General features: G+C 41.2%; 1 protein-coding gene across 1 annotated transcript; it reads left to right on the top strand.

The window, feature by feature from the left end:
* Nucleotides 1-1,065: 1,065 nt before the first annotated feature.
* DUSP29 (dual specificity phosphatase 29) lies at nucleotides 1,066-27,823 on the top strand. The gene is made up of 4 exons (XM_082286000.1): nucleotides 1,066-1,193; nucleotides 8,309-8,522; nucleotides 18,444-18,664; nucleotides 23,657-27,823. Exons 2-4 carry the CDS (start codon nucleotides 8,338-8,340, stop codon nucleotides 23,902-23,904), a joined length of 654 nt encoding a protein of 217 aa, XP_082142126.1. The 5' UTR covers nucleotides 1,066-1,193; nucleotides 8,309-8,337; the 3' UTR covers nucleotides 23,905-27,823.
* Nucleotides 27,824-27,918: the final 95 nt, after the last annotated feature.

A 27,918-nucleotide genomic window follows, 5' to 3' on the forward strand; every position in this document is an offset into this window, starting at 1 on the left:
GCATGCAGGTCTGCTCAGATAGATCATTCCCAGTATGGTCAACTCAACAGGAGGAAAGAGGTCCAGAGACCAAAGGGCTACTTCCAGTACCACATTCTTGCCCTGACTGGTCTTTTTGCCTCTTTTTTTCCACTCCCAGGCAGAAGGCAACAGATCTGAAGAATTTCTCTTAAGAAATATCAATGCTTACATGACAGCTAGATCTTAGGTCATTGCAAGCCTAACTCCAGCAGCACCAAAATCTCCTCCTCCTAATGCTGTTTATGTGAGTTGCAGCTCTGTGGCCCATCCATCTGAGGCAAGGTTTGCTGCAGAACAAATGCCCATGCAGAGGATGTCGTGTACCAGCTCTCATGTGTGATCCCCGAGCCCTTCAGCCCCATGGCCATGAAGGTCACCATTCACAGCAGACAAAGTACTGGAGTGGAAGAGCTGTGACTCTGACACTGGGGGACCCAGCTTTGATCTTCAATGAACCTGGCTGTGACTTACCAGGGAAAGTTTTAGGCTTTCTTCAGCAGGAAGGCATGGAGCTCTTTAGGGAAGTAGAGAATTTTTGAAAGGTTGGAGGGTGCACCTCTGCCTCTTTTTGGTGAGCTGTGTTCATGTTACCAGAACTGAGCAGTGCTGAGCAGCACGTCGGTCTCTCAGCAAGGAAAGGCATTTCGTAAGTCAGATAGGTACTGAAAGTGTTGGAGAAAGGCAAGACAAGAGGTAGGGGAACATGGTTTTCTGGTGGTGCACATACAAGAGAAAAGGACCTTGTCAGGATGCTACCTCTCCCATTGGCCATTGTTGTGCCAGTGCCAAATCACTTGTGTATAGCATGACGGGAAACAGCAGTGCAGTGCTCCTCACCCACATGCAGCAGCAAACATAGCATTGGCCTTGACAAGGGGACAACATCAAAGATGAGGTTTGTTTTATTATAGTCAACATGCAGGCATCATGTTATCTTAGTCATACCAAGACTAGGTAACTAAACTGCCAGGTTTAATGTTTCAGGTCACATCAGGGAATAGTTTTACCAGCAGATGTAAAGATCGTCATTTGGAGTGGGTAGCACTCAAGGTCAGAGTCAGCAAATCCTCCTCTAAAAATAGACTCTAGCTGCAAAGTTAGTAAGGTTTCTTTTGTCGTTCTGCCGCACTTCACAAGACCCAGTTACCTACAGCACCCACCTAAGCTTACAGGTAAGGCTAAGCAATATACATTTCCTATACTTCTGCTCCTTTTTTCTTCCTTTTATAACCTATTTAGTAAAGTGGGGAGAGGACTGAGAACTGGAAAACTTGCCAAGGTAACTATTAATTTCATAAGCTTGTTGCAGAGAAAAAAAAATTATTACAGAGTCAAAAAAGGTTTTGAAAGTATAATGTATAACTTTAGAAAACCAAATTTGTCATGTTACAGAAATCACTTTATAAATTAGGAAATTAGGTGCCGAAAGTGTAACTATCTTGGAGATAATTTCAATTTAAAAGTTACGAATGAAAATGCAATTTTTTAAGATTTGTAACATCTGTCCCAAAATATTTTGCCTATTCTTCAATAATTGTTCCACCCTCCAGTCAAATCTAGCTTTTCCAATTGAATTAAAATTCTCTCAGATGATGCTGTGTTTTAAGTTTCTTTGGACACTCTCATAATATTTAATAAAATCTCAGCTTAATCTGTTTTCAATTAACCAGTCCAGTCAACAATAAAGAATGAGGGCAAAAGTAAGTTTTTAAAAAGTCATATGTGGCTTAGAAATTCGCTGAAATAACTGGTTAGTTTTGAATATTCACAGCAGGAGGGTCTGGGAAATAATTGCACAGAGGCTACAATTATTCTGGTTTTAAGCTGTTTAAAGATGACTGCAATAGATGAACTATTTTACAGTCCATGAATGCTTTAAGCATAAGAATGCAGGGGTAAAATAAAGAAACTGAAGTAAATGAATTTTGATGAAGACTAGGACAGGAATAGGGAACACAGGATTGTACTTTTTGCTTAAGTATCCTTCAGGTACCTGAAGAATCCAGTTTTGAAATTTGCTAAATTCTTTGAGGGATCTTTTAGAGAAATATTTTTTTAAAGACTTCTCCATCACAAGAAGTATTTGTAAAAAATTAACCTTTTTTGCCTAGTGTTAGGGAAAAAACCCCAACCAAACAAAGCAAGACACAACCCCACCCAAGGAACCTTTGCAGCGCCACAGCTCATTGCAGTACCCTGGGGTGCAGCAAGTGGGAGGTTACAGGGGAAGCACGCAGCTCTTCATGGCTGCTGCCAGCCTTTGGAGTCTGAGCAAAACAGCACGGGGTAGCATGTCAGGGAGCACCATTTTCAATTCATTTCATGAAATCATCTGACAAAGCAAGCTTTTGTTACTGCAGCTGACCAGCTCTCAGCTCAACTGATGTACTTTGAGTTACAAAAAGCTTAGAAACTAAAGCACTGTTTACCCTCTTCCTAAGTGCAAACACTGCTCCAGACATGTGCATTGGCTTCTGCAAGAACTTTCCAGTTTATAAAACAGCACTCTGCTTAGTCATACTCAAAAAGGGCAAGTACTTTTTCACCCTGAAGGGAGGTATGCATCTGGCATGTGGGCTGGAAATGGAAGAACAGAACATTTCTTAAAAATTCAAGAACTTGCTGAGTAGATCCTCCCTCACTCTTTCTGAAGACTCTCAACTGATTAGATCTGATTTTTGTCTGCCTTCAGCACTGAGCAAGTGCTTACTTGAAGATAGTTACTAAACTAGATTCGAGTCTTTTGCACATTTTTTGAAAGTGTAGGACTGGTATTCTCCGTCCTTACCTTCTCTTGGTTCCCTCCCTCTTGTACACACTTGTTACAAACGTTGTTCCTCTGTGAAGTTCTTATCTAAGGTGGTCATTAAACTGAAAGAATGAAGTAAATAAAAATAAAACCTTTAGTTTTGCAGTTGTCTGGGAGGCAAGAAGGTCTCAGTTTTTACTCCCTGGAAGATAGAAGTCCAGCAACTTCAACAGTGTTGAATTCTGCCTGATAAATAAAAACATTCAAATAACTCAGCCCTCTATCCAACATCAGAAAAGAAAATGGGAGTAATTTCTTAGTAACAAGCTCAAAAATGATTTCTCAATCAAAATTACAGGGGTTTTTTGCACATTTTTGTTCTTCTGCTGAATATAGTGTTCTTGGCAGTAGATTAACTACTTCAGTCTCCAGTTTTGAGGGTCAAACCCCCAACTAATTTCAAGGGCACTGTGTTTATCTCCTACTGCACTGAGATGGGTATAAGGCCTAGTAGATATGTCATTACTCTTGTAGACTCCTCATGAAAGGCTCAGTGCTGATAGGTGGTTTTCTTTCCTTCCCTTGGCATCTTTGGAAAAAACTTCTGATGATACCATGACTCCACTCCTTTTACAGACCTGACATGAGGAAACAGGTAGGAAGCAAAATCTGAAAGCATCAGAAGAGGAATAAGATTAAAATCTGCCTCCACATTTACAAACAGGTTGTATATTTAGGTGTTTGCTAAATGCTGAAAACTTTTGCTTCCCAGCTAAACCAGATAAATTTGTGATTGCCTGGTATTTTCAAGAAGTAGCTTTTAGACAACTCTGAGTACAAAACCAAGTACACTTGTGCACACCAAATTAAATTTAATAAAGCCAGCATCAGAAGCACCACTAGCACAAGTGATCAATGTCATAGGAGCTAGGAGAACTTTCAAGAGCAGGAAACATGGGTGGCAAAGAATTTAAACTATTCTGCTATATAAATAAGGACTGAAGTGGGCATTAAGGCAAGGAAGCCCTGTGCTTAGCCTGACAGAACAGCTAATACTTTTGAAGGAAAGAGTAAGGAGAACTCTCTTCTCTCCATTTTCTTCCCACTTTTTACTTGTTTAGCCTCTCTCATTGCGTATTTGTACCAATGCCACTAGGCTCCAACTTTATTGAGGAGCTGAAGCTTCAGGCACTCAAACACAGCTACAGGTTGGCAGCCAGAGTACGTATGGTTGGGACAACAGCAGTGGTGGAGGAACCCCCTGTGCCAGGGAGGGGTGCAGAAAAGGAAAGGATATATAGGCCCTTGCACAGGACAAAGGCAAATGCTGTCCTTGTCTGTGCATGCCTGTTTTTTTTCTTTTTAAGTCTCTACAGCTGACTTGGATCTTAACTCCCAGGCATAAATCTTGCCAAATTGTTTGGCATCTTTATACACAGCACAGCACGTTGAGCCAAAAAAATTAAGAAACATAGTATTTTGTTATGTAGCTAATGACTTATAGCTTTCAGTCTCAAAGTACTCAGAAACTTCCACTACACATGGCAAACCAGCATTAGAAATGTAGCAGCTCCACCGAGGCTCTGATGTTCACCTCTAGATAGAAAGCTCAGTTTTCCTCCCCGATCTGTGGGATTACCAAACCGTAGAGCTAATGACTGACATTTCCAAAAGCATTATCTTACCCCTACAAATCTTGTGGTGGGATTAGACATCCCTTCAATCAAAAGATTTGAAAATGGGCCACTACATTCTATGACTTCACAGGGCTTTACTGGAAAATTTGGGTTAATTTGAGTAGTTCAAGGGACTCCAAACATAGTGCAGAAGGCAAATCTTTCACTGCTATATTAGTGCTCCAGCCACTAGACTGTGTTCATGCTCTGAATTAAACAGCAGATAGACTGGCAGATTTTCCTTTTTTCCACCCCCTTGCACTTTCTTTCCTTCCTCCCTGCTTTGTTAAGAAGAAAATAAAAAAAGCTAAAGAGCTGTATAAGAAATTCCATCTGGCAGCTGTAGAGTAGATAGTGAACATAAAGAAGAGATTCCTTTGCTTTCCTAATGCATGCTGCTTATCCAAATTAGCCACACAATTACTTCTATCAATGCAAAACTAGTTTAATGTTTTTTTTTCTAGTGCACAGCACTTGAGAATGACTTAAAATGCAGTGTAATTTACCACAGTGTATGTCCTGAAGTGGCTCACTAATGAAAAGAGGATTAAGTCTCCATTATTCTGAATTACCGTTTTGTGAAATCTCTAACAATATTTTCATTTATATACATATAACCCAAGGGGGACAAATATTCCAGCCATCCAAGTGATTAACAAATAAAATTTATTAGATAACATGCACTTTGGTCTTATTTATGAAGAGCAAGATTAGGGTATAAAAATGCAGATGACTGGATTTTTATCATCCTTGTTCTGATAATACCCTTAAGTCCATGACGGCAGAACTGGGGAGCGCTGGCAGTTCAGTGTTCCGTGCACACGCTGGATCGAGTGGCAGAACCCGCAGGATGTTGGGCTCAGCAGTCACAATCTCGAGGGCTCAAGCACCTGCAGGGCCCACCCCCGGGTCCAGCCAGTCACCATGGGTGTCACAGTAAGGGAATGGGCATGTCACATCAGCTCCCACGGCCTGGCCTTGGCACAGGCCAGCAGAGTGAGAAGGAAGCTGTGCTTTGGGTGCAGGGAAAGGATGGGATGGGCCACAGACTGCCCTGCCTCACTGGGAGGGAACTCCTGGCCCCAGATACGGAGCTCTGTTCCTCACTGTGCCGTGAAGCTGGGCTCAAACCTTCCTGCTGGGGAGAACCCCTCTGGGACAAGGGCAGTCCACAGCCAGCTGACTTTTCATCCCTCCTCCATGAAATAAAAAGGCTGTCCTGAAGCAGCACTTCCAGAAGCAAGCAGGGTGCAGAGTTCTTTATGCAAAGGACAAAAGGACAGTCACTATTCCAGAGAGCTTCTAAATGACCCTGGGATTAGCTCAGTTGGTCAGAGCAAGGTGCTAATAATGCCAGGCTCACAATCTCTGTGTGGGCCATTCACCTAATGATCCTTGTGGTTCCATTCCAACTCAGACTATTCTATGATCTAAGGTTGCGTGTCTCCAATACAGTGCAGTGCCACAAAGTGACTGCCAAGCTGGCACAGTACTGGTACATCATTCAGCCTGCACTAACTCATCTATAGCCCAAATGAAGCACCACAAGGGGTGGGAGCCTGCTCCAACAAGCCTGTACAGAGGTAACCCTGCAATCTGGCTGCCATCTGACTGCACTGGGTGAATGCTCTGCAAGAGATGGTCTCCTCTCCACATTAAGTCTGCCAAAGACATCTGAGCTTTCCCTGCCTGGGCTTGTGCTAAACATTCATGCCTTATACCCACAACAGCATTAAGAACAACCACTCCAAAAAAATCCAATCTACTTTTCTCTTTTAATTCCAAGAGGGCTGGCCTAGGGAATAGTCTTCCTGAAGCTCTGTTTGGTGTACATAGAACATCTAATACGAGATCAAGTTAGACATCTTTGATTCCTGGGAAGACATAAGCCCTTCTGCCCCCAACCAAATGCTTCGTGACAATTATTTCCAGAGTTTAAGTAGCAAACCAGCCCTTTTGCCCACTTTCCCCCCCTCCTAGTTAAATTCTGTTACTTCTTATATAGTGTAGAGTCAAATCTGAAATGCATGTTTTATTAGAGGAATTTCAACTGATGCTCTCCTGTGCTCTAATTCAATTTAGAAATCCCCACAGCAGATAACATTGGCAAGGCATAAAAGAACATAGTGTACTTGAAAGTTCAGGGAGCATATGGCTTCCCAGGACAGACAGAAACAAAGATTTCTCAGCAGTGGTCGAGTTTTCAGAATGTTAACCAAGCTTCAAACTGTGCCGGTGTTCCAGTACCACAGACTATTATTTGCAGATGTAATTACCCTGTTCTGAGGTGTAACAAATCAATGCACTGTGGCCACCAACTGTGATTACTGATTACATTGCTTTCTCTTCTTCTCTTCCTTTCCTCCATCCCATTTTATGGAGCCATGAATAAAAGTAGTCAGTCCTTCAGCATCAAGGCAACAGGCTCTCAGTTAAGATAATTCCCTACTAGACAAATAGCAGTTCTTAGCAAGTTCTAGATAACAGCCTAATCACTCCCAACTCAGATTGTTTTAGATTAGTATCTCTGACAGACAAACATCATCTACACTGCTGAGTCTGCATGTAGAATTAGCATAATTCTGGCATGGGAAGGAAAAAGGCTCTCCCAGGGCCTGGCTACTGGGGCAGAGAGAGGGGACTAGGTACTACACATAGGCATGCAAGACAATCCCAAAGTAAATTTGCTACAAGCTGGAATTCTCAGAGCCCTTTAAAAATCTCAAGAGAGGACCACTTAGCTAAACATCATCATTATGTTTTAAGAAGCTTGGCTGAAAGATAGATCCCCTTGCCAGTGAAAGCAGGCCAATTTTTGAACAAAGGTGTACACTTGCCAAACAAAAACGGACTCCACAATCTTACACAGCTTTGGAGTCAGAAAACAGGAGTCATTTGGCTTTTTCAAGCTTTGTAGAGAAACAGAACATGACAGGCACAAAAGAGCCCAAACTGAGCAAACAAACCCCATGGGTACATGGGATGTCAGTGAAAAATGGACATCCTGCTTTCAGGAGAGCTCTACAATAGCCGCATGAAGGCATTAGCCAGATTTTTGGAATTAAAAGGATACAAACATTCAGCAAGCAACACAAAAAACAATTTCGGGAGCAACTACAGGGTTCACTGCCTGTAAGAAAGGTGGATTTTTGGCAGGCTCTACTTGCACACTTCATAAGATCAAGCCCTACTCCACATGTTGTTACAAGTCTCTTTCAGAACCACAAGGTTCAATTTCTCCCTTCAAGGGAATAAGAGACATGAGCAACTGCTACCCTGAGACATCAGAGAGCTCAGAAGGAGAAACCAAAACAGAGCCCACAGGGAGATACAGCAGATAGGGAATCTGCAACTGGCAACACAGGAAAAAGACAAGTAGAAGAGAGTAGAACGGTACATGCAACATTTGCTTGGATAGACGCATTTCATCTCCCTACATTGCTGAAAATCACAAAGGACAAGCCTTTAGGAGAGTCTTAGTTAATGATAAAAAACCCCAATAACTTAAATTTGCACTCAGTTCCCCTAGGTGCTTTAGATCCCTAGGCTGCTAAACCTACCAAAGTTTTACTAGTGGATTTTTCAGGAAACAAATTCCTGGCAGAGGCTGAATTTCAATAATCACAAACCTTTGGGTTATGTTCCCACTGCTGGTGAGCTCATCCAACAACATATTCTTCACCACATTCAGGAGAGGCAGAAATCCAGGTGCAAGTCTGTGTTTGCCACAGAACAGGTTCACCTGTCTTGTGCAATGCTCAATCACACCTGGTCTGCGCTGCTCCCAGGATCCCACAGCTGGAGCAGGAGTCACTTGCTTTGTGCTTCCTTGGGTTAATGTTCTGGTTTGGTTGCATTCCAGTTTCTTGCACATCCTGAGAGCACTACTCCATGGACAAGATGTCATCAGGAAGCTGGAATGCTGGGAAGAAAAATGCATACACAGCAGTCAAAGTAGATCCTGATGAGGACTATTGTACCCCAGGTGCATTTGAACTGGAGCAGCTCTTCTGGAAGGGATGCCCAAAGTACACGCACGTCAATGAAGTCTGGCCCAACCTCTACATAGGAGACGAGTAAGTGTACACAGTACCCCTGACAATAAGTATACCCCATACATCTCCACATAGGGGATGACCAAGCTCTACTAAACACAGCTCACTGACAGAGCAAAGTGTTCGAAACCACTGGCAGATGCCAGAGTTCTACAGAGCAATCAGAGCCCAGCATGGCCCTGACTGTTACTGCTGCTTCAGGAAAGCACAGAGTAAGTGCAGCTGGGTCTGCTGGTAAAGACAGAGCGACAGCACTGGCTGTGGCACCAGTGTAGGCTGCAGAGGTTGAAGCCCATCATGATCTATTTTTAAATGGTTCATTTCAAGGAGCAATTTGTCATTTATCTGTGAGTGGAAGTCATTCCACAGTTACACTCACAGAAGAGCATGGCCTAGATGTGTTGGCTACACCTTAGGATGGTTTAGGCCAAAAATGTAATTCTTGAAAAGTGACTGAAGAGACAGCTCACCATGCAGTGGTATTTTTGCATTTCCAAGCCTGTGCTTGTGTACATGGAACACTCTGCATTTCCAAATTGCTCAAGAGATTAAAGCAAACAGAACCCTGAGGAAGGCAAAGCTGTAGAGATGTGTCTCACTGATCAGACCAAGTGTGATTTGGAAAAAAACCAAACCCACAAAACAGACTTGGTTCTGCTGAGCACAGGACTAAACTAGAAACAGCCTATTCCAGGAAGCAGAGATGACTGCTGCAGCAGGAGATATGCCATCAGAAAACCCCCCAACCCAAGCCCTGAGTGGAGCAAGAGAGCTTTTCTTACCCCTTTGGCATTATTGGTCCAATTCCCATTTTCCTCTACACCCTTCACTAACATGACATTTATTTTTTACATCATCACTGAAAGACACAAGTAGGAGCCCCACTGGCTCCAAAGTTCTCAATAATTTTTTAAAAGGTCCTAAAATTCATCTGTTGCCAGCTTATAAAAGAGGAAAGATATACAGCTTTGAAAGTTACAAGACTCCTAATATCATCCACCAATTACTTCTGTGGCGCCAGAGGCAACAGAAAGACACATGAGTTCTGGTCTTGAACCAAGCCAGGGCTCCCACTTCTAGAGATGAGGGTGGGAGAGTGTGTGTGTGTGTGTGTGTGTGTGTGTATGTGGTGTGGGATAAAAAAACTAAGCCATGGGAACAGCCTGTCCAAATGATTCAGGAACAAAAGAAAAGAGGGTTAAGTTTTTCTATCCATAGCTGACCCTGCCCCTCCTGTTAGATATTTCTAACTCAAGATTCACCACAGAGAACAGCCTCTTCTGGCATTTATTTCCTACTTCATTGTTTAGAATCACCAGCAGAATTATTCTGAATGAAGTTGTTAGAAGAATTTCCCTCTAATCTCTGTGATGAAGCACTAAATGTGCCTGCTGAACAAAGGGTTCTAACCAGACAAGAAGTGAGTCTCTCAGCCCAGGACAGTAGTCACTGACTCTTTCCTGTAATCTTCCTATAGCAGTGGCTTCTTACACCTTGTAATTTAGTAAAAGCTAGAAGGCATGACTGAATACAGCACACACCTGGCACTTCATACACATTAACCAGAGGAATGGAAATACAAGCTTCTTGAGAGGTACATAGAGCTACACCCCCTTATGCTGGGCAGTGTGTTTCTGCAGGGGACTGGTCTTAAGTCAGGAGGAAAACCAACAGTGCTTCAAGGGAAAACAAGTCTCCCACATGACAAGACAAAAGAATGAGAAAACCAATGGAGAAAGAAAAACAAGTGAGGAGCAGGTGGGGGGGAACAGAAATAAAACTTCACCAGAAAATGTGATTCCCTAAAGGAGAACAACTATTGTCAGCCAGGTTAGGGCAAACTTGACACGGCAGAAAATCTGAGAGGAGAACTGGTCTGCAGGCAAGATGCAGCCTTTCACTACCATAACTAAAATTTGCTTTGAAATAGGCAAAGTCCACAGACCTCTATATCTTTGCTGGAGCCAGCTCCATATCTTACTCCTGACTAACAGCTTACCCCCTCAGTGTGGCAGGGTTTTTGTATTGTTTTAAGATCTTGCATTAGAACTGGTGGCCAAAGAGATGCCACAAGCCATGAACAGATGTTGGGTGTATTTGCATCTGAAGCCATGCTAAATTAAGGTTGATCTTGAAAGAATTTGGTGGAACTCATCAGCAAAATCAAATGAACACACACATGCAGAGTTTATCTTCAGAGCCTCCACATCTGTGCTTCATTCCTGCCTCCTGCATTTACAAGGTTAACAGGACTTGTGACTGCTTATGGAAATGCTAATTAATTACCCTGACTACGTAATCACATCTTCCTTCTAATGCAATACAGGCTATCAAGGAGCCCTGTGAGGCCACTCCATCCTTTTGTTACAAGGCTTCACTGCAGATGTTGCCCAGAGGCAATGAAATCTCTATGAGCCTGTCAGAGCCAGAATAATCAAAGCCTCAAAATATAACATGCTGTGTTCAGCTCCAATTGAATTTTTCCCCCAGCAAGTTCCAAGGGCTTTGAAAGACCAGATACTGGAACTTGTATGACACAGCCCAGTGATAGGCATAAAACACACTTGGCCAAGATTTTGATTCAATTGCTACCAGGATTAGTGTTTGCATGTATCCTCCTCATATTTAGAGGTCTTCTAAAGGGATAGAAAGCAGCCTTGTCTTTCTCCTTTTTTTCACTGGCCACCTGTTTGCTTGCACAGGCAGTTTTACTGGCTAATCCCAAACCTGCTTAGTTCACCTGGATCACATGGAAAGTCTCTGCCAGTTACTCATCTTGTAGTTTCTACTTGTAGTTCTTCAGTGATGGCCTTATTACCTGAGATGATGTTTAGGGTTCTGCATTTCTGATGTTCAAAGAATATTTCAGCTGAAGACAAAGGCCTCCCAATTTGTTTTCCTCTTAAACATCCACTAGATCTCATTAGTCTTTAAGGCCTGATCACAATCTCAGGTCTTGCCATGTTGTCAAACTATTACCAGAGAAAAAAATCTTCTGAAATGTAATTCTTTACAAGTCAAGTATGAAAAATAATTTTCTGGGTATGCAGCTGAACTGAGCTTGCAATTTAGAAAAGCTATGGTCTCTGCCTGTGCTGTGCCATGGCTCATGGTCTTCAGAACTAATGCAGGTAAGGAAGACACGTAACTCAAACCTACAATTTAGAGTGCATGATAATTAAGATCAATAACTAAACACTAAATATATGCTTAACTAAAACTCATTCTCTCCTTTTACCTTTCTGCAGAGAAGCAATACAGTATTGCTTTTTCCAAGTGACTAAGTAAAAAGACAATTTACACTAACCTAGAAGAAAACAGATGGGACTCACTCAGGTTAGAAAACAGCTACCTCCCACCGTTTAGCATTACGAACTCCTAGCATCTACACCAGTATTAATCATATAAAAATAGAAGCAAATGCAGATTTAGATTATAACAACACTCTTGAGGACATAGTTTCAACTTGGGTAGAATGAGAATCTGCCAATTGTAACAGCAGTTTAACAATCCAGAAAATCAGATCTTTAACACTGGACAGTAAACTTCAACGCTCCAATGGTTTCCAAGACAAGTAACACTTCCTTGTATAACATCTCTGTCTACCAGTGATTTCTAACATTTGATGAGTGACTGAAGTTAAGACCAGAAACTAACTGAGTACAGCACATGTGCTTGGTGCCCTTGGTGTGTAGAAAGCAGAGCGCTATTTCCTCTGTCTAGGTTGTATCACTTACAAAAACTACATCCACCATTTTGGGCTAGAGGAAAATGAACTACTAAATCTTTTTCTATCCCATATTCTGATGATCCTGTTCAGTATTTTCAGTGGTACCTAAAAAATCTTTTAATTCACACTGAACAGGAGGTACCCAGAGAAATGGAGCAACACCTCAGAAGGAAAAGGGGATACAATGCTACGCTATCTCTAGACTCCCTCAGTGCCGGAGTTACCAAAGAAAATTGGGTCAGTATTATTGGAAATTCTCAGCATCTCTCCTCAGGAGGGAGAACTGCCAGATTTTCTTAAGAAAGTGTCAATATTGCCTATATTCAGCAAGCTTCTTTCTGACACTGACCATCTGGTAAATTACCATCTTGCGTTGAGCTTTCCTTTAGCGCTTAAGAAAATGGAAAAGTTTGAGAGAGATGATTCCTCTCCTAGTAACATGTTGCCTCAGATTTCTTTGTGTTTTGTCAATCTGGGTCACATCAATCCGTGGCTTTAACAGTCTATACTGAAACATGTTTGCATTGCACAACCTTTGCATGAAGTTTAAGAGACTTGGTTCTACTTAAAGTTGATAAACACACCAAGTCATCTGGTTAAGCAGTATCAGCTGTAAGGTGCTGACTTACCTGGGAGTTGCTCTGCCCATACCCTCCTGAGGTATTTTGGAGAATTACTTCCCTTCCTTTTAGGTGTACTTGTGCTTTCCTCATGAGCCACCATATCTTCCCTTTGTTAACTGCTTTCAATAAACTTAATACTGCATGTGAAGGTGCAGGCTGCAGTGCCTGCAAATTCTTTTCCCCTCTCTTCTAATTCCATTGATTTGGGCAACTTTCTAACAAAATCAGCTGGGACTAAAGCTTGTTATGATAGTATTTTTGAAAAGAGAGAGAGGGGATTTGGTACACTGGAGACAGCAACCTGAAAGAAAGCATTCTTTTTCATGTTGTAACTGCTTACATTGTTGCTTCCAGAAGAAGGCAGGGTTTGCTGCAGCACTCGCTATTAACCCTATGAAACTTAGCCTTAAAACTGACAGCAGGCACAGTTAAAGTCTCAGACAAGCCCTCTACTTGCCCTTGCACAACGCAAGAGAGGTGAATAGTCTTTTGGGAACCATCTGAAAATGGATGACACTTTTGTCTGGGTCAGTTTCCCCTTTTGGTGAGTCTGTTAGTATCAATATATCCATATGTGAAAGTGATTTTATCTCCAATTTTCACCATTGAGGTGGGATTCCCACATCAAAGTACTCCCCCTTGCCTCAGAGCTTTAAAAACATGTTTATGAGTCCATCTGCCCTACAGTAAAGGCAAGGTCTGATTCAGCAAAGCACTGAGCTTTTGCTTAACATAGAGAAAAGGACTTCTGGGTATACTTAACTTTTAGCATAAGTTTATGTGCTCTGAACTGAAGAGCTGATGAGCTTTTACATGGGACCAATCTGCCCAGGTCATCTCTTACTAAACTGAATTACACTGAAATTTTCACTGTTATCTCCCAGTGCCACACTTCACATTCAAGGCAGACACTGGAGACCACAGTTGCACCATGTAAAAGGAAATCAAGTGCTAATAGCACAGACGGTGGAGATGTACAAGATGAAAACAGTTGCAAGAGTAGCCAAGTGCTTACAGCTTCACCTATACTGGCATTCGTAGCAAACTCATCTTTACAATGACTATTTAAAATGCAACCATAATCACAAAAATGGAAGTATTAATTGCAATTTATAGGAAACAGTAGCACCTGAAGAGGGGAAAAGAAGAATGTTGTTAGCTTGACTATTACACTCTGGTAGTGAGCCAACTACAAGGAAAAAAACTATGCCTTTTCTAGTCAAAAGTGAATTAGAAATAGAGTTACAAATCCTCCAATAAGGTATAGGATTCATATACCCCTGAACAACCCTGTGCTGTTAGTAACCTCAACCAATCAGATATTTTCAGATATTTATGCCTGATTTATTCCTCCCTTTCCTCTAAAACACTGATACCTCAGGCATGGTAAAAACTGCATCCTTGCAGACCAAGAGCATTCCCTTTTCCTTGGGGTGTAATCAGAAGTATCATGCATGATGAAACACAACAAACCCCACAGGCTCTGGTTGCAGTGTACAGACACAGGAATGCTTTCACAACAGCATCTACACTGCAGACTCAGCTGAGGGTGGAAAGCAAGCCAGTCCTTCCCACAAAGCCAGAGCTCACTGCTGGCTACGGGCAGTCCAAACAAATGTGTTGAGGGGCCCAGTAACATTTCCATTTACAGGCACACAGGTCCCCCATGTGAGGCCTTACCAGGCTGTTTCTTGCTCTGTTAGCTGGCAACCAACCTGCTTGCAAACCCAGCATGACCCCCAGTTTAACTGCCTACACTGTGGCAGTGTCAGAGTCTCAGCACAGGCTATCTCTGCCTGGTAATGTTCATGATCAAAGTACAAAGCACTGGCTGACAGGAGGTAAGAAGCAGATAAACCTGAGCCAGTATGACAAGTGGTGGTCCAGCTGGGCTCTTCGCCTAGATTTTGGGGAAAGATTTTATGAGGAAGAAAAAAGGGGAAAAATTTTCAAAGAACAGTAGGGAAATCTCTTATGAAAATATAATTATTGAGTGTAAGACTGGGGGGATGGAGAGAAAGACGAAAGAGCTAAAGTACTTTCTAATCTCCATATTAGGTTTGAAACCAAGCACTCTTGCTCTTGAAAAAGACTAAGTGTCACTTCAGCTTTCTTCAAAAGATGCAGATTCCAAAGCCCAAGGCACATACCTCTTGCAGTCCAGTGAACTCTATTTTCTATTACACAACAACTGTTTCTTCATATCTCCACACAACATTATATATGAGGAACCTTAGGAAAAGCTTTCCATAGATAAAAGTGCCCAGGGTATCTGCTCTAAGAAAAGTGCCTGACATCCTCTTTACAGACTGTATGCAATAGCTCAGCCTGCAGATGCAAAAGCCACATGGCCACAGGACCTGTACTGACCCTGCTCCACTTAGGGCAAGTATTTTAGGTCTTACTTCCACTGACAGGTTCTACAACACCTACACACAGTTTGAGTGACAGCTATTCCAGTGAAAATGTGGAGAACTTAACAGATTTGAGGGATCAGCACTGAGCATTTGTTTTCTTGAAGTTTTTCAGATTAGCAATGTCAGTAGGAAAAAAGAAAATATGCATCTATATTACAAAGAAAACAATTCCATTGGGTAAAGTTCCATTCAGTCCCAAGGGTATTGCCAAATCAGTTTGCGTATCAAGCACAATTAGAAAGCAGGTAACATTTTAAAGTCAGCCCAGCCCAAGCATTGAGGAAAACAGAGCATAAATTCTTTTGTGCCAAAGACACTGGAGTAGAAAACTTCGCAAGTATTTCCTTGGTACACTTGTAATTTGCTGTTAAAAAAAAGTTATTTCACAGAAGATGATTTAGTGACATCTGAGCATTTATAACGAGTTTTTTCAACACCATTCAAGGTTGACACATTGCTGCTTCCGAGTCCATTTCCAGCCCAAGTCAGGAAACAAATGGAGCAAACAGAGTAACAGTGTGCATATTCCCAACCTCCAACTGGTCAAGGGCAAAACAACAGCTAATGCATTTGTGATGCAAAATGATTAAACTGATTAAATACAAAAGAGGAGGATTAATTCCATCCTGGGCCTTAAATTCCCAGAATGCAGCTACAGGCAAGACTGGGAGATGGAACGGGAAGTTCACAGGAACTTGGCCAGGCTGAGCCAACTGCTTATGCAAGTTACTGAGAGACAGTATCCCTTCTTTCTGAATACATATTGGAAAACTGAGGCCACCCAACATTGCAAAAGCAGATCCTAGGAAACAGAACAAAGCTGTAAGTGTGACAGTCAGAAAAATGCATTAGTTGCACCCACTGTGTCAAAAGGCAATCTCCAATCAAGGAAACAGGAAAATTTGATTTCATATAAATACAAGTGTCAAATGTTAATGACTGTAACCTATTGTTTGACGCTGTCCTTGCTCAGAACAACTTGGTAATTTAATTCTCATGCTATTTAGTAGCCTGAGCAGTGCTTGCAGAAGCCAAAGTGTGATAGTATCTATGGTCCATCAAAAACTTTGTTTTGCTACTGACCCTAACCACTCTGCAGTCCTACTTCCTGCTCACCATGTAGATCTCCACTTGCAAGGGTTCTCCTTGTGCATGGATCTCTGACCTGAAGCCCTCAGTCTTACACAGTTTGTAGGACAGATGCTTTGGGCCAAGTTTGATGAATGAAAAACACATTTTCTCTGTTCCAGCCTCAGGGAGGTAAAACAAAGACAGACTTAATTTGAAAGCAGGAACTGTAGCTCAAGGACATCAAAATGAAGAGTAGCCATTATTCACTGCACCCTTACCATTCAGTCAGGACATTTAACCTCTTTTATTTTAAGCACTCTCCATCCTTTCAGTAGAGGACTGAAGTGTCTTTGCTGGCAATGTGTACATACAGAGCATACACACCTGAAGGGAATCCTAAGGCACAAACCTCCTAAAAGGAGGGAGAAAAAGGAAAGTCTTTCTCAGTCAGTCACTGCTATAAGAACACAAAGGGAAAGAGTAAGCATTATTTAACATGAGGTGAAGGTGGCAACTCACAGCCCTAGCAGCAGGATGCTGCTGCTTCTCTGTCCTCCAGAGTCTACTGATCTTATTAGGTAGGCATCGCTACAGTAAATGAAGCTTTTATTTACTTTTTACATTATTGTATAGGGGATGTGTGACATTATTTCATGGTAAAAATACCACTAGTATCAAGACATTATCATTCCTGACCAGAAAGGAATTTCTGCAGGGCAGTATCTACTCAGAACATCCAATGATCATGGATTTAATTTAAATTAAGAGCAAGCATAAGTAAAACCTTCAGTATCCATATCCCAGTTGAATGCTCTAATCATGAGGTTCTTGACTGCTCAGAGGGGGGTTTTGGCTTAGAGGTTGGAAAGGCAGTCAGCTTCAAGCTATTCTGGGCTGTCACCACTAGAATTACAAAACTCAACAGGTAGCCCACCACAATGTCCTGTGTGACAGCAGCTACATTTACACATGGAAGTGTTCAGGAAACATTCATGGAAAGAGGTACTTTTGACTGGAAAAAGCTTTTTTACATCATGCAGTACTTATGTGAAAATATATTAGCAGAATAAAGCCTATGCCATTTTTTCTTTTTGTAAAAAGCTTTGTAGATTTTCTAGTCACTAGTGAAACTTGACAGCTTTTTCAAAACAAAACTTTCCCAAATTAAAAGCTTTCTGTAATGGAAGAAAAAACAGTTTTCACATCCCTGGCCACAAACTCCGCATTTTTTTGGAATTTCGTCCTGTTGGCAAGCACCTACAGTGGGTATTGAGCATACAAATCTAAGTTTTCCTCTCCTGTGTGACTTCCCTCATCCAAGGGAAGAGGGGACAATAACAAATGAGAACATTTGGCTAAATATATGACTTACAGCTTCCTCTGAAGGCTAATATCCAATTTCCACATCTAGTTCTTTTTGCTTTAGTCCTCTGGTTTGACCAAACATGACACTAAAATAGAGTTGTGATAGAAGTTGTATTCACAGAAGGGTGGGTCTTTTTAAATTTTGTTTATGTATTTTTTTAAGAAATGGAGGAAAAACTCAGTAACTTCTTTTGGGGAAGAAGAGCTGCTTTTTTGAACCCCAGATGACTTCACTACTCACGTATTACTGACTCTTTTATTAGTTCTGCAATATCATTTGATCACATCAAAGAAACTAACTTTTTAACTTTCGATAAGTTTCAGTTAAGGGACAGAGGGGGAAAACAGCAGTCATGGATCCTATTTCAAGTTCTGCCACTGATTCCCTTTTCTGGCTTTAAATAATTCCTTCTATTTCTTTCTGTATCTCAAGTTTCTTCTTGTACAAGATGGATAGAAGCCAGTATTGCCTATGTTACAAAGGTAACAGGAAAATAAATTCATATTAAACATGCTCTAAGGACCTGGGGTAGATAATTAGGAAATCCAAAAAGAATGACAACTCCAAACTGAATGACAATATCTTAAGATCCTTAAAATGGTAAATGATGCATTGCTAAAGCATTATCAGTTTCACTAACATTTAGAACATACCAAGTCAGAGGTTTTCTTAAATTTATTTTCTATTCTTGAATAAGAAGCTTCTTGACTTACATGACAGCTCTTGTTTTACCAGAAAAACTGCATTGGATCGCTACAGCCTTGAGAAGGCAGGATTCACCCACATCCTCAACGCAGCCCAAGGGCAGCGCAACGTGGACACGGGACCAGAATATTACAGCAACATGAGTGTGGAGTACCATGGAGTGGAAGCAGATGATCTCCCCACTTTCGACCTCAGCCAGTTCTTTTACTCAGCTTCCAAATTCATTGATAATGCACTTCAGGATGAAAGAAGTAAGGAGGGTGCTGAAAATGGTTCAAGCCAGTATAACATCTACTCCATCTGAGTAAAAGCATAGTTCCATGGCATTTAACCTTTTGGGAATGAAACAAGTCCAATACAGTTTAACAGAGCATATAAAACTAGTAGTGGGGAACCAGTTTAAGAGAAGATATAATTAGGACCCTTCTCAGTAATACCACCCCAAGAGCCCCTTACCACTTTTATCAAAGTTCTCATCACAGCTCATATCAAGGGGTCCTGTATGACACAGATCTTTTGTTGTTGTTTTGACTCCTTCATAAACACATCAGAGACAACTGGACATTGCAGAGGTGCCATGAATTAGCTGTCTTTTCATCCTTTTCCTGATTAATCCCTATCAAGAAAGGTTTAATGAATGTTAGTTGCAGAGTGGTGGGAGTAGAACACAAGTGGTCTCAGATATTCCATGCTGTCATTCCACAGCTCCATGCACTGCAGCATTAGATTCTCTATATAAATATAGAAACCACCCTTCCTACTTGACCATCAGATCTACCCCAACCTATAACATTTATCTCTCTGCCATCCTCCAAGCAGCAGGGAACTGATACAGCTCTGACAGCAGTAATCTAGAAACATTCCATTAAAGTGTTTGTAATTTCTCAGCTTGATTACTACAATTCATTATTTGCTGATCTCCAGCAGTGTTCTATCAGAAAGCTTTACACTGATGTGAAGTGCTACAGCCTAGGCCTCACACTGACTTTCAATATTACTCCTACTCTTTTACCCCACATACTTTTAAAAAAAAAATCTCAGCAGGATATTTTACCAGAAACCAGTTGAGAAACTTATGACTTTCCTGCTGACCTATAGAGACCTTAATATCAGAGGGTCAGATATTAAGTTTCTAGCCTTGTGTCAGCTTCTGTTCTTGGCTGTCTAGCTCAGCTGCAGGCAGTTAATACCTGACTTGCTTCCAATAGCCAGCCAAGTCTTTACAATTTTACCCTTTCAGCAAGTACAGTCCACACAACAGTCCCTTCCCTTGCTTGGGAGAAAACCTTGAAAGCAGATCAGTTTTAAAAATCAAAGTCCTAATAGCAGGAGAAACTGCTTCAGGAGCTTACATGCTTATGAAGAAAGGTTCCCAGCATTTCAAAAAAGTGCATCTGAAGCACTGCCTTTCGAAAGGAGAGGATAAGTAACACACACCTGTGTCTAGCCATGGCTGGAGGCCAGAGGTCAGTGGCAGACTGGAGTAGCTGGAATAAGAAATGCAGACTTCCTCATTCCCACCACCCTCCTGTTCCTGTAAGACTTTAGTCTGCTGTACTGAGGTAAAGAAACAAGCAGCAAGGGCAAGAAAAAAGCCTTGCATCCCAATAAATATTGTAAGAGGAAAGGATGAGATGGGGGGAGTATTAACCTTTTTGTTTCAAAAACACCTCAAAGTCCAAGAAGTTCTGAGACAGTATCAAGCACCAGCCCAGCACTGGAACACAAAACCAAATTGAAGAGTGACTGGGTACTTCATAAGGGTGAAGTACAAACCAAAAACAAACAAACAAACAAACAAACAAAAAAAACCAAACCAAACAAATCTGCACTCAAGTAGATACTACAAATTGCAGTGATTTCTGTAGCTGTAGTAATTTCTGCCACATTCACATGGCTTTTAAACAGGTTAGCTGGGATCTTTTCTGAAGACCAATAAAATAAAGAACTACTGTAACACTCATGAAGAAAAAGAGCAAGCTCTTAACTTTCTCATGAGGGAAAAGTATAATGTACATGTACACCTCTTATCCCAGCCAGAGATATGCATAAAGTCACTATGCATGGCCCAGGAAGACACTGAAGTTTAAAGCATGACAATAGCTTTCCAATACACATTTACAGAATGACTCCAGAAGCTAGACTGAAGTGTGGACTGATGCCTCTTATGGAAGAAAAGACTAGAGGTAACTAGTGCTCTCCTCCAACAATATAAATGCTTCATTTGTGAATGCACATCTAGTGCAGAAATGTGTTCTGCATTTCAAGTGCCAAATGAACAGGCTGTTTTGTGGGCACCTTCCTGACTGACAACATCCAGATTCCTAAACAGGGTTTTGTATGAAGTAACGAAGCACCCATCTCCAGTGGTAGTGACATGGGACTTTAGTGTGTGGTGATAAATACTTCTGACCAGTAACACCTTTACATTGCTTTGCTGCTTTGTATTAGAACTGAGCAAATGCAGAGAGGGAACGGGGTAAAAGAAAAAAGCTTCAGCTTGTGTGACCAGAATGTAGGTATTAATGAATTTACTCTGGCTTTATCACATTCTGGCTGTATCTGGGGTATGACCTTCAGCCAAAGGATCAAATTAATTGAATACATGTCTTCATATAATGATTTTTGCTGGGAAAACGTTCAATAGTCAATGCTGTTGAAACAAGCTGTCATTCTAATGAGGAAGACCCTCTCTGAAACAGACCAGAAAGCTTGGCAATTTGGATGCTGTCAAAACAGTCCTAATTCTGATTTAGCATCCAAAATATTCATGATGGTGAAGAAACTCCCCGATCAGAACTGTATTTGCAGGGTTTAAGCATGGGCTGATGGACGTAAGTTATAACTTTCAGTTATAAGAGTAAGTTTTAGAGGCAAACTCTAATGGATCACAATTATGCTTGCTGTCATTCAGCTGTGAATAAAGTTTTCTCAAAACATGCAATTCAAACCATAGAACAGAATTTTTATCAGTGAGGGCTGTGTAACATGAAAGGAAGATATTATTTTAAGAAGTTTTTTGGTTTCCTACTAAGCTACAGATTTAATACTCATTCCTTTGGAATTTTAGTTCCTCAGAATGCAGAATAGAGGGGAACGGCATTTTCACTTCATATTAAAATGTCAGGGGAAAAATACACTGAAGAGAGATTTTAAAAGAAAACAAAGTGGGAAGAAGCTTATGAGACAGATACAAGGACCTGAGGCAGTTGACCAAAGACACATCAACATTCATGGCTCCATCTAACTCTTGAAACGGAGGGCAGCATCTAGACAAATTTTCAAGAAACACAAACCCAAGTCAAGTGAATGAAGTATTTCAGAGACCTGTCACCACCCAGCAGATCTCTGTCTCTGTGCACTGATACTGCAAATTCTGGCACACCTTGAAGATATAAGTGGTCAGAATCCAAGACTGCAAGAGCAGACTCCCTTTAAGGGAATGAGGGTTCAGAGTGGTCCTTATGTTAGAATGGAAGAGACTACAAAATAATACAGAAGGGACATGGCTCTGCAGAAGAGTGTCAAGTGTTCTGCTGTAACAGGCAGTTGGCTCTTGACTATTCACACACAGCAGAGGACAGACTTCCTTTTCTTTAAACCAGTGGACATTTCAGAAAATTGTACAGCCATTTTTTGCCTTTGTTAACACAATATGAAACTACATTTTCTCCTAGATCTCCTGCATTTGCCACCCACACAAAGCAAAGTGTTCCTTGTCCCATCGTGTATTTTATCACCTCAACAGCAACACATTTACAAGGTGGGAAGCTCTAAAGAGAAGCACTGAAGGCCTAAACAAATGAGTGTTTTCATCCATTTCAAATATTTGCAATAATAATATAATGGATTATCATTTCCCAGGAGAGGAAGAGGCACTTTTAGTTATCAGAAGGACTGGAATTTTGCCAAGATGCCTCAAAGACTATCTGCTGGGATTAGGATGCACACTCTAACCATTAATCCTTTAGTGTTGGCAGTTCTTGATGCATCCATTACACAGCAGTGCTACTTGTGCCAAGACATCCTCTTGTGCCTGAAAGCAAAGGAGTTAATCGGCAGGAGTCATGGCTTTGCACCCAGCACTTCTCACTAGGCATAGCTAACAGAGATAAACTATTATTGGCCCTGATAGCATGTTTTTTATTTTTTTCTCCTGTGGCAATTCTGCTTAGCAGGGTGTTAGAGAGAGTGCTCCAAATCTACTTCCTTCAGCAGTTCAACCTTTTGCGAGAACCCCTCGAGGGCTTTGAATCATTTTTGGAAATCTTTTGAAGTGTTTCAAAACCTGTCAATCAGACCTGAACCCACTTACTGTTCTCCTCCTCCAGATACTGCTAACACAGAAGGTTCCACTTTGACTTACAACCTTGCTCCTATCCAAAGCCAAGGACTTTCTGCCTCTGGAAGCCCCAAGTTAAACCAGGCAATGTCACCAAGTTAAACTGTGGCATGTTTATTCAGAGATGAAAACTCTTGGCAAAGACTCTGCACACACAGGATACAAGACGGGCTCCTACTGCAAGGAGATGATTGTATTAGAACACTCAGATGATGGTGGTGGTGAAACATTACTTTCATTCAACACAACAGGGTGCTAGCCAGAAATTTCTACAGCAGCTTTTCTATAGTGTTTAAGAGCTGGTTTCTTTCCACTCCCTGGTTATATGCCTATGGCCTTTCTTATCCTCTGCCCCCAAAAATGGGCATAAAGTGATGCAATCTAGATCTTAAAGGACATTATTGTCAGAACAAAAAAAGACAACTCAAATTCGGTTACTTTTTGTGTCTAGATAGTAGAACTGAGAAAGGCACCCCCCATGCAATCCATTTATTTTCATGGAAGGACAGTGTGAGAGCACACCAAACCCTCCCAACAACCTTGTGCTTTGGTCATTATTCCCAAACACAGAATTACATACACACTGTTTGTGAGACATGTAAGACAAGGCTGCAGCAGGGATCGCTGTGGTAATTAATGCAGCCCCCAGGCCTTCTCTGCAAGCTTTGTTCACAAATAAAAAGATACTTGGTTTAGGATTAAATGGATCATCCCTACTGTAGATGGTGTTCAGTTGTAAGATTTACTGCCTCAGTTTTCCCTCATGCAAAAAGAGAAGCTTATCAAGTGCTGGTAAGGGTAGTCAAACATCAGACAGAACAGGGGTGTTACAGAAACCTTCACTGTCAAAAGGAAAGGATTACCCAGTGTCACTTCTGATGGTGTCCCTTTGTTTCCACAGGCAAGGTGCTGGTCCACTGTGTTATGGGCCGCAGCCGCTCAGCCACGCTGGTCTTGGCTTACCTGATGATTTACAAGAACATGACAGTGGTGGATGCCATTGAGCAAGTGTCAAGGCACCGTTGCATCTTGCCAAACCGGGGCTTCCTGAAGCAGCTGAGAGAACTGGACATAGTGCTGGCACTGCAGAGGAGGAACAGCAAGAACAGCCTCCCACCTGCTGACCAGCAGAACAGCACCACCATCTAGCACTGTCCTGGCACGGCTGTGCTACTGGAAAAGAAACTCCATAAAAGGAGGGGAGGGGAAGGTGTATTTAATGATACAGTCACAAGGATTATTTGTCATTTGCTAGAAAAACAAAAAACCAAAGTCACTTCAAATACTGTCAAGATGAGAAAGAAGGGAAACCGAATTTAAAACTCATCATCTTAAAAAGTTCCAGCCTTAACAGAATTCTTTGTTACATCAACAAATAAGTTTTTCTCTCTGCAAAAAACCCCAAACATTTACAACACAAAAAGCAGGCACAACTTAAAACTCTCTTCTAGCTGAGTACCCCCAAAATCCTGATCCTAAATCAAGCACACAGCCTTTAAAGGAGTGCAGCTAGGCACTCCTGAAGAAATCTTGCAGGAAAAACACTGATTTGTTTAGTCCAGAGTCCTGAAGGGTTTCACAGGAGTTTGCCTTTTTGTGCTGCTTCCTGGCATATCTGTTTCTTTTTTCACAGTGATAATCTGGGGCAGCACAGCAGTTAGAGAGCCTCTACATGAGGATCAACTACACCATGAGAACTAGAAACAAAGCAATACCCTTGAGAAGGTCAGATGCATAAGCAGCTACACTGGACAACAATTCAGTGATATACATACACATGACATTTTAGAACTTTCAGTTTTAAATTGCTTAACTTGTCCTAAGTCCTTCAACTGCCTGAATCATGTCCTTTACATTGTTATGATGAAGTTCAACACTGAACTTGTACAGCTCCAATAGCCCCCTAAATAATAATGGATTATAATCTGTTCTAATGAGATTTAAAAAAAGGCAAGAGACACCAATGAAGCCTTTAAAAAAATGCCTCAGTGACCTTTCTTCCAGCAGAAGAAAGCTGCTGCAGTACTTCCAGACACTGTTTAGATCTATCACTGCCAAATGTTGCCTCCTATCTCAGTTTTAATAGGTCATTGTCCTCCTACATAGTTACATTTGTTAATAATTGCATCTGTTGACAGAAGTGGTGCTAATACACTAATGGGGACACCAGACCCACTTTTCTGCCTTAACTTATTCCATTTACCCTATTCGATACAAATTACCACCATGTTTTGAAACAATGAGAGTTTTGCCAGCATTTGATATTCTTAAAATGTATGTCAGAGTAGGATCACAATTAAGCCACGTTCACCTTTGCTGCATCTGCAAAAAGGTGAGGTCCTCGCCCTCCCTACCAGAATTTTACCTAATTCAATGTATCAGGTAGGAGGCATTTGCTCAGTGCCTGAGAGGCACTTGGCCATGACCTGGCCATCAAGCACACAGGAGAGTTCTCTTGGTCTTTACCAGCTGACAAAAGACTTTGCAACTTTGGTACAGTATGAACTGTGTAAGTATTGGATACTTGTGAAAAAAAAAATACAGGGCAGAAATGTGCCACTGAGAACTGCAAGGATATGCTACAAACCAGAGTTGAGCACAACTTTATTCTATTTTTTGTAGATGTTAACAATACTTCACAGGCTTGGAATCTCTAGTGTGAAGGCCTTCCTATTCCTTCACTTCCTTTTGGGGCCCAAAACCCAGTAAATCGTGCATTTCCAAACACCACCTGTAGCCAAGGCTGCAGATACCCATAATACAATGCTTTTGATTTATCATTTGGATTTATCTGCATAATAAACACCTTATCTTTAAATTCTCAGAAAAGCAGACATTTAATATAACTAAACTACTGCCAAAAACCAAATTAGACATCACAATGTGAACAATATTCATAATAGAGATACACAAACTCTGAGACTTTGAGCAAATTAAGTAGCCCTATACCTGTATTAGGAGGGGGAAAAAAAACCACTGAAAAAGCCCCCCAGAAATAATAGGGAACTCAAAGGGAGTAATTTGATATTTCAAAAATAAATAAGCACTCACTATGTGAGTTTAGAGTAAAAACATTTTTGGATGGGGTCCCTCAACTCTTCCTGCCTACTTCCATAGCTCTTCAAATGCACCTTTTCAGAACACCTTATTGTCTACTGCAGTTTAATTCACAGAACAGTTCTCCCAGCCTTGTGTCAGACAGACCTGCCTTGCATGGCCCTGCTTTCATTTACACTGGCAGCAAAAGCTGACTTTTTTTAGCATTTGCTTTAGAGACAGGAATTCTGTACCACACGATAAACTAAATGATAACAAATATCTGTGATGATTTCCCTTTGTCAAGTTACAGGTTGTCTTCTTTCTTGTATCCTGCATGAGAGCTTGATGACTGCTGTAACTGAAAGAGGACTTGTAATTGATTTACATGCATAACTGATCACCCTCAGCACTACAGAAAATTGCCAGGGCCATTCTTTCTATTTACCATGCTGATATAAATGGAGTTTGTTTCCATTCACCACCCTGCCTGATGGACAAATTAAACAGCTTATAAAACTGAGAGACATAGACAGTGATCTAACATGGAAGATTAGTACCTTTAGCAGTCCTTCATTTCTGTTTATATCAGAGATTCTTACAATGTTAGTAAAAAATCAGTTGCATTTTGCCCACAGCTAGAGGATCAGATAGCCTGAGTGCAACAACACTTACCATTCCTGTCTTTGCTAACGGGCTGAGTGCAGCTCCCAGGAGCACTGTCATTTGGCAGCTTCCAGATTAAGTATGTCCTGCTCCAAAGACAAGTATCTTTCCTAGAACCAGGTCTTGCCTGAAGGACTCAGCTGGCACAGCTGTGCCTACTAAGTAGTTTTGAAGTAAACATACTTTTCATTTACTTCCCAGCTTTTTTTGCCTACTGTTCTCCCAGAATTAATGGGACTTAATCAGAAAAGCAGAAGTTCTGGAACACCTGACTTCCACAAAGTGAGGAAACTCTTGCAAGCTGCTGATCAGCTGATTAACGAGCGTCAGCAGCACTGACTCCAGCTACGAGCCAGGTCTGCAGGTAACACACACACATGGAACAAGGCAAGTTGATTTCCTTGTTGCCAACCACCAGTGGCATCGAGCATTCTGTAAGAGTGCATGGCCAAGGAAGCTGCCTACACTTCACAAGAATCATCTATTGCCATTCTGTGAAGAATTTTTTTGAAGACAGTAAAGCAAGAGCTGATTCCCCTCTGGGATGATGCTAGAGGACACAGTCAAAACTGACACTGCAATGTGCACACAAGACAGAGAACAAGTACATCTGTCAAGGAAAAGACAACCTTCTTATATATCAGAAATTTTAGTGCAGTAATGCAATTCACAGCTAAGCAGTCATTATGGGAAAAGATGCAGGATAGTCCCTTGTCCTCCTGAAAGGAATTAAATTCTGAAATAACAAAATTCAATTGGAAACTTGCCTGTTGTGTGCACACTACACATCATTTCCCAAACAACTTTTAACCCATATATTGTAAGTACAGAATTTTAGCAATATGCTGGAGTTGGGATGCTCTATTTCAGGTTAGCAAATATTTGAAATGGTAAGAAGGTCTGATTTGTCTGTATGTTACAGGCTTCGAAACTTGAAACTAAACAGCAGCAGATAAAGACCTAGGTGCCTTTTTCATTCACTGTAAAGACACACAAATGAAAAATCACAGAACATAATGCTACTTTGAGATACAATTATTTAACAAAGATAGGGTCCTAGCTAAACACACCTGAGGGCTGCACATAACTGTGTTGAGTTCCACTTTCCTTTTCCTAAGCATAAAAAAGGCAAGTTACTTTGTGAAGATGAAAACAAAGTTTAAGTACTATGAATACTCTCTGCCTTCAATCAACAAATTTGACAATGTAAGGACATGAACCAAGATCTTTGCTGTATTGTGCTCTCCTTATCAAGTGTTCTGAACTTCTAAAACACAAGTTACTGCAGATTACCATTGGACCAGCAATTTTAGCTCTCATTCAGATTCACTATTTTAGACTGCTGCTCCATTGTATTAAAATTGAACAGGTCATGCACATGAATCTGTAGTATCAGTTTCTTGATTTGGTACCAGCACACAATAATGGTTTTATTTAAAGAAATACATATTTCTTTGACTT

This window comes from Coloeus monedula (genome assembly GCF_965178545.1).
Source record: "Coloeus monedula genome assembly, chromosome: 8".
Classification (NCBI taxonomy): domain Eukaryota; kingdom Metazoa; phylum Chordata; class Aves; order Passeriformes; family Corvidae; genus Coloeus; species Coloeus monedula.

Excerpts from the sequence above, each read along its gene's own strand:
- DUSP29 (XM_082286000.1), top strand. The coding sequence starts at position 8,338 with ATGGACAAGATGTCATCAGGAAGCTGGAATGCTGGGAAGAAAAATGCA. Across the intron at positions 8,523-18,443 it reads AACCTCTACATAGGAGACGA|AAAAACTGCATTGGATCGCT; the intron begins GTAAGTGTACAC and ends TTGTTTTACCAG. Across the intron at positions 18,665-23,656 it reads TGCACTTCAGGATGAAAGAA|GCAAGGTGCTGGTCCACTGT; the intron begins GTAAGGAGGGTG and ends TTGTTTCCACAG.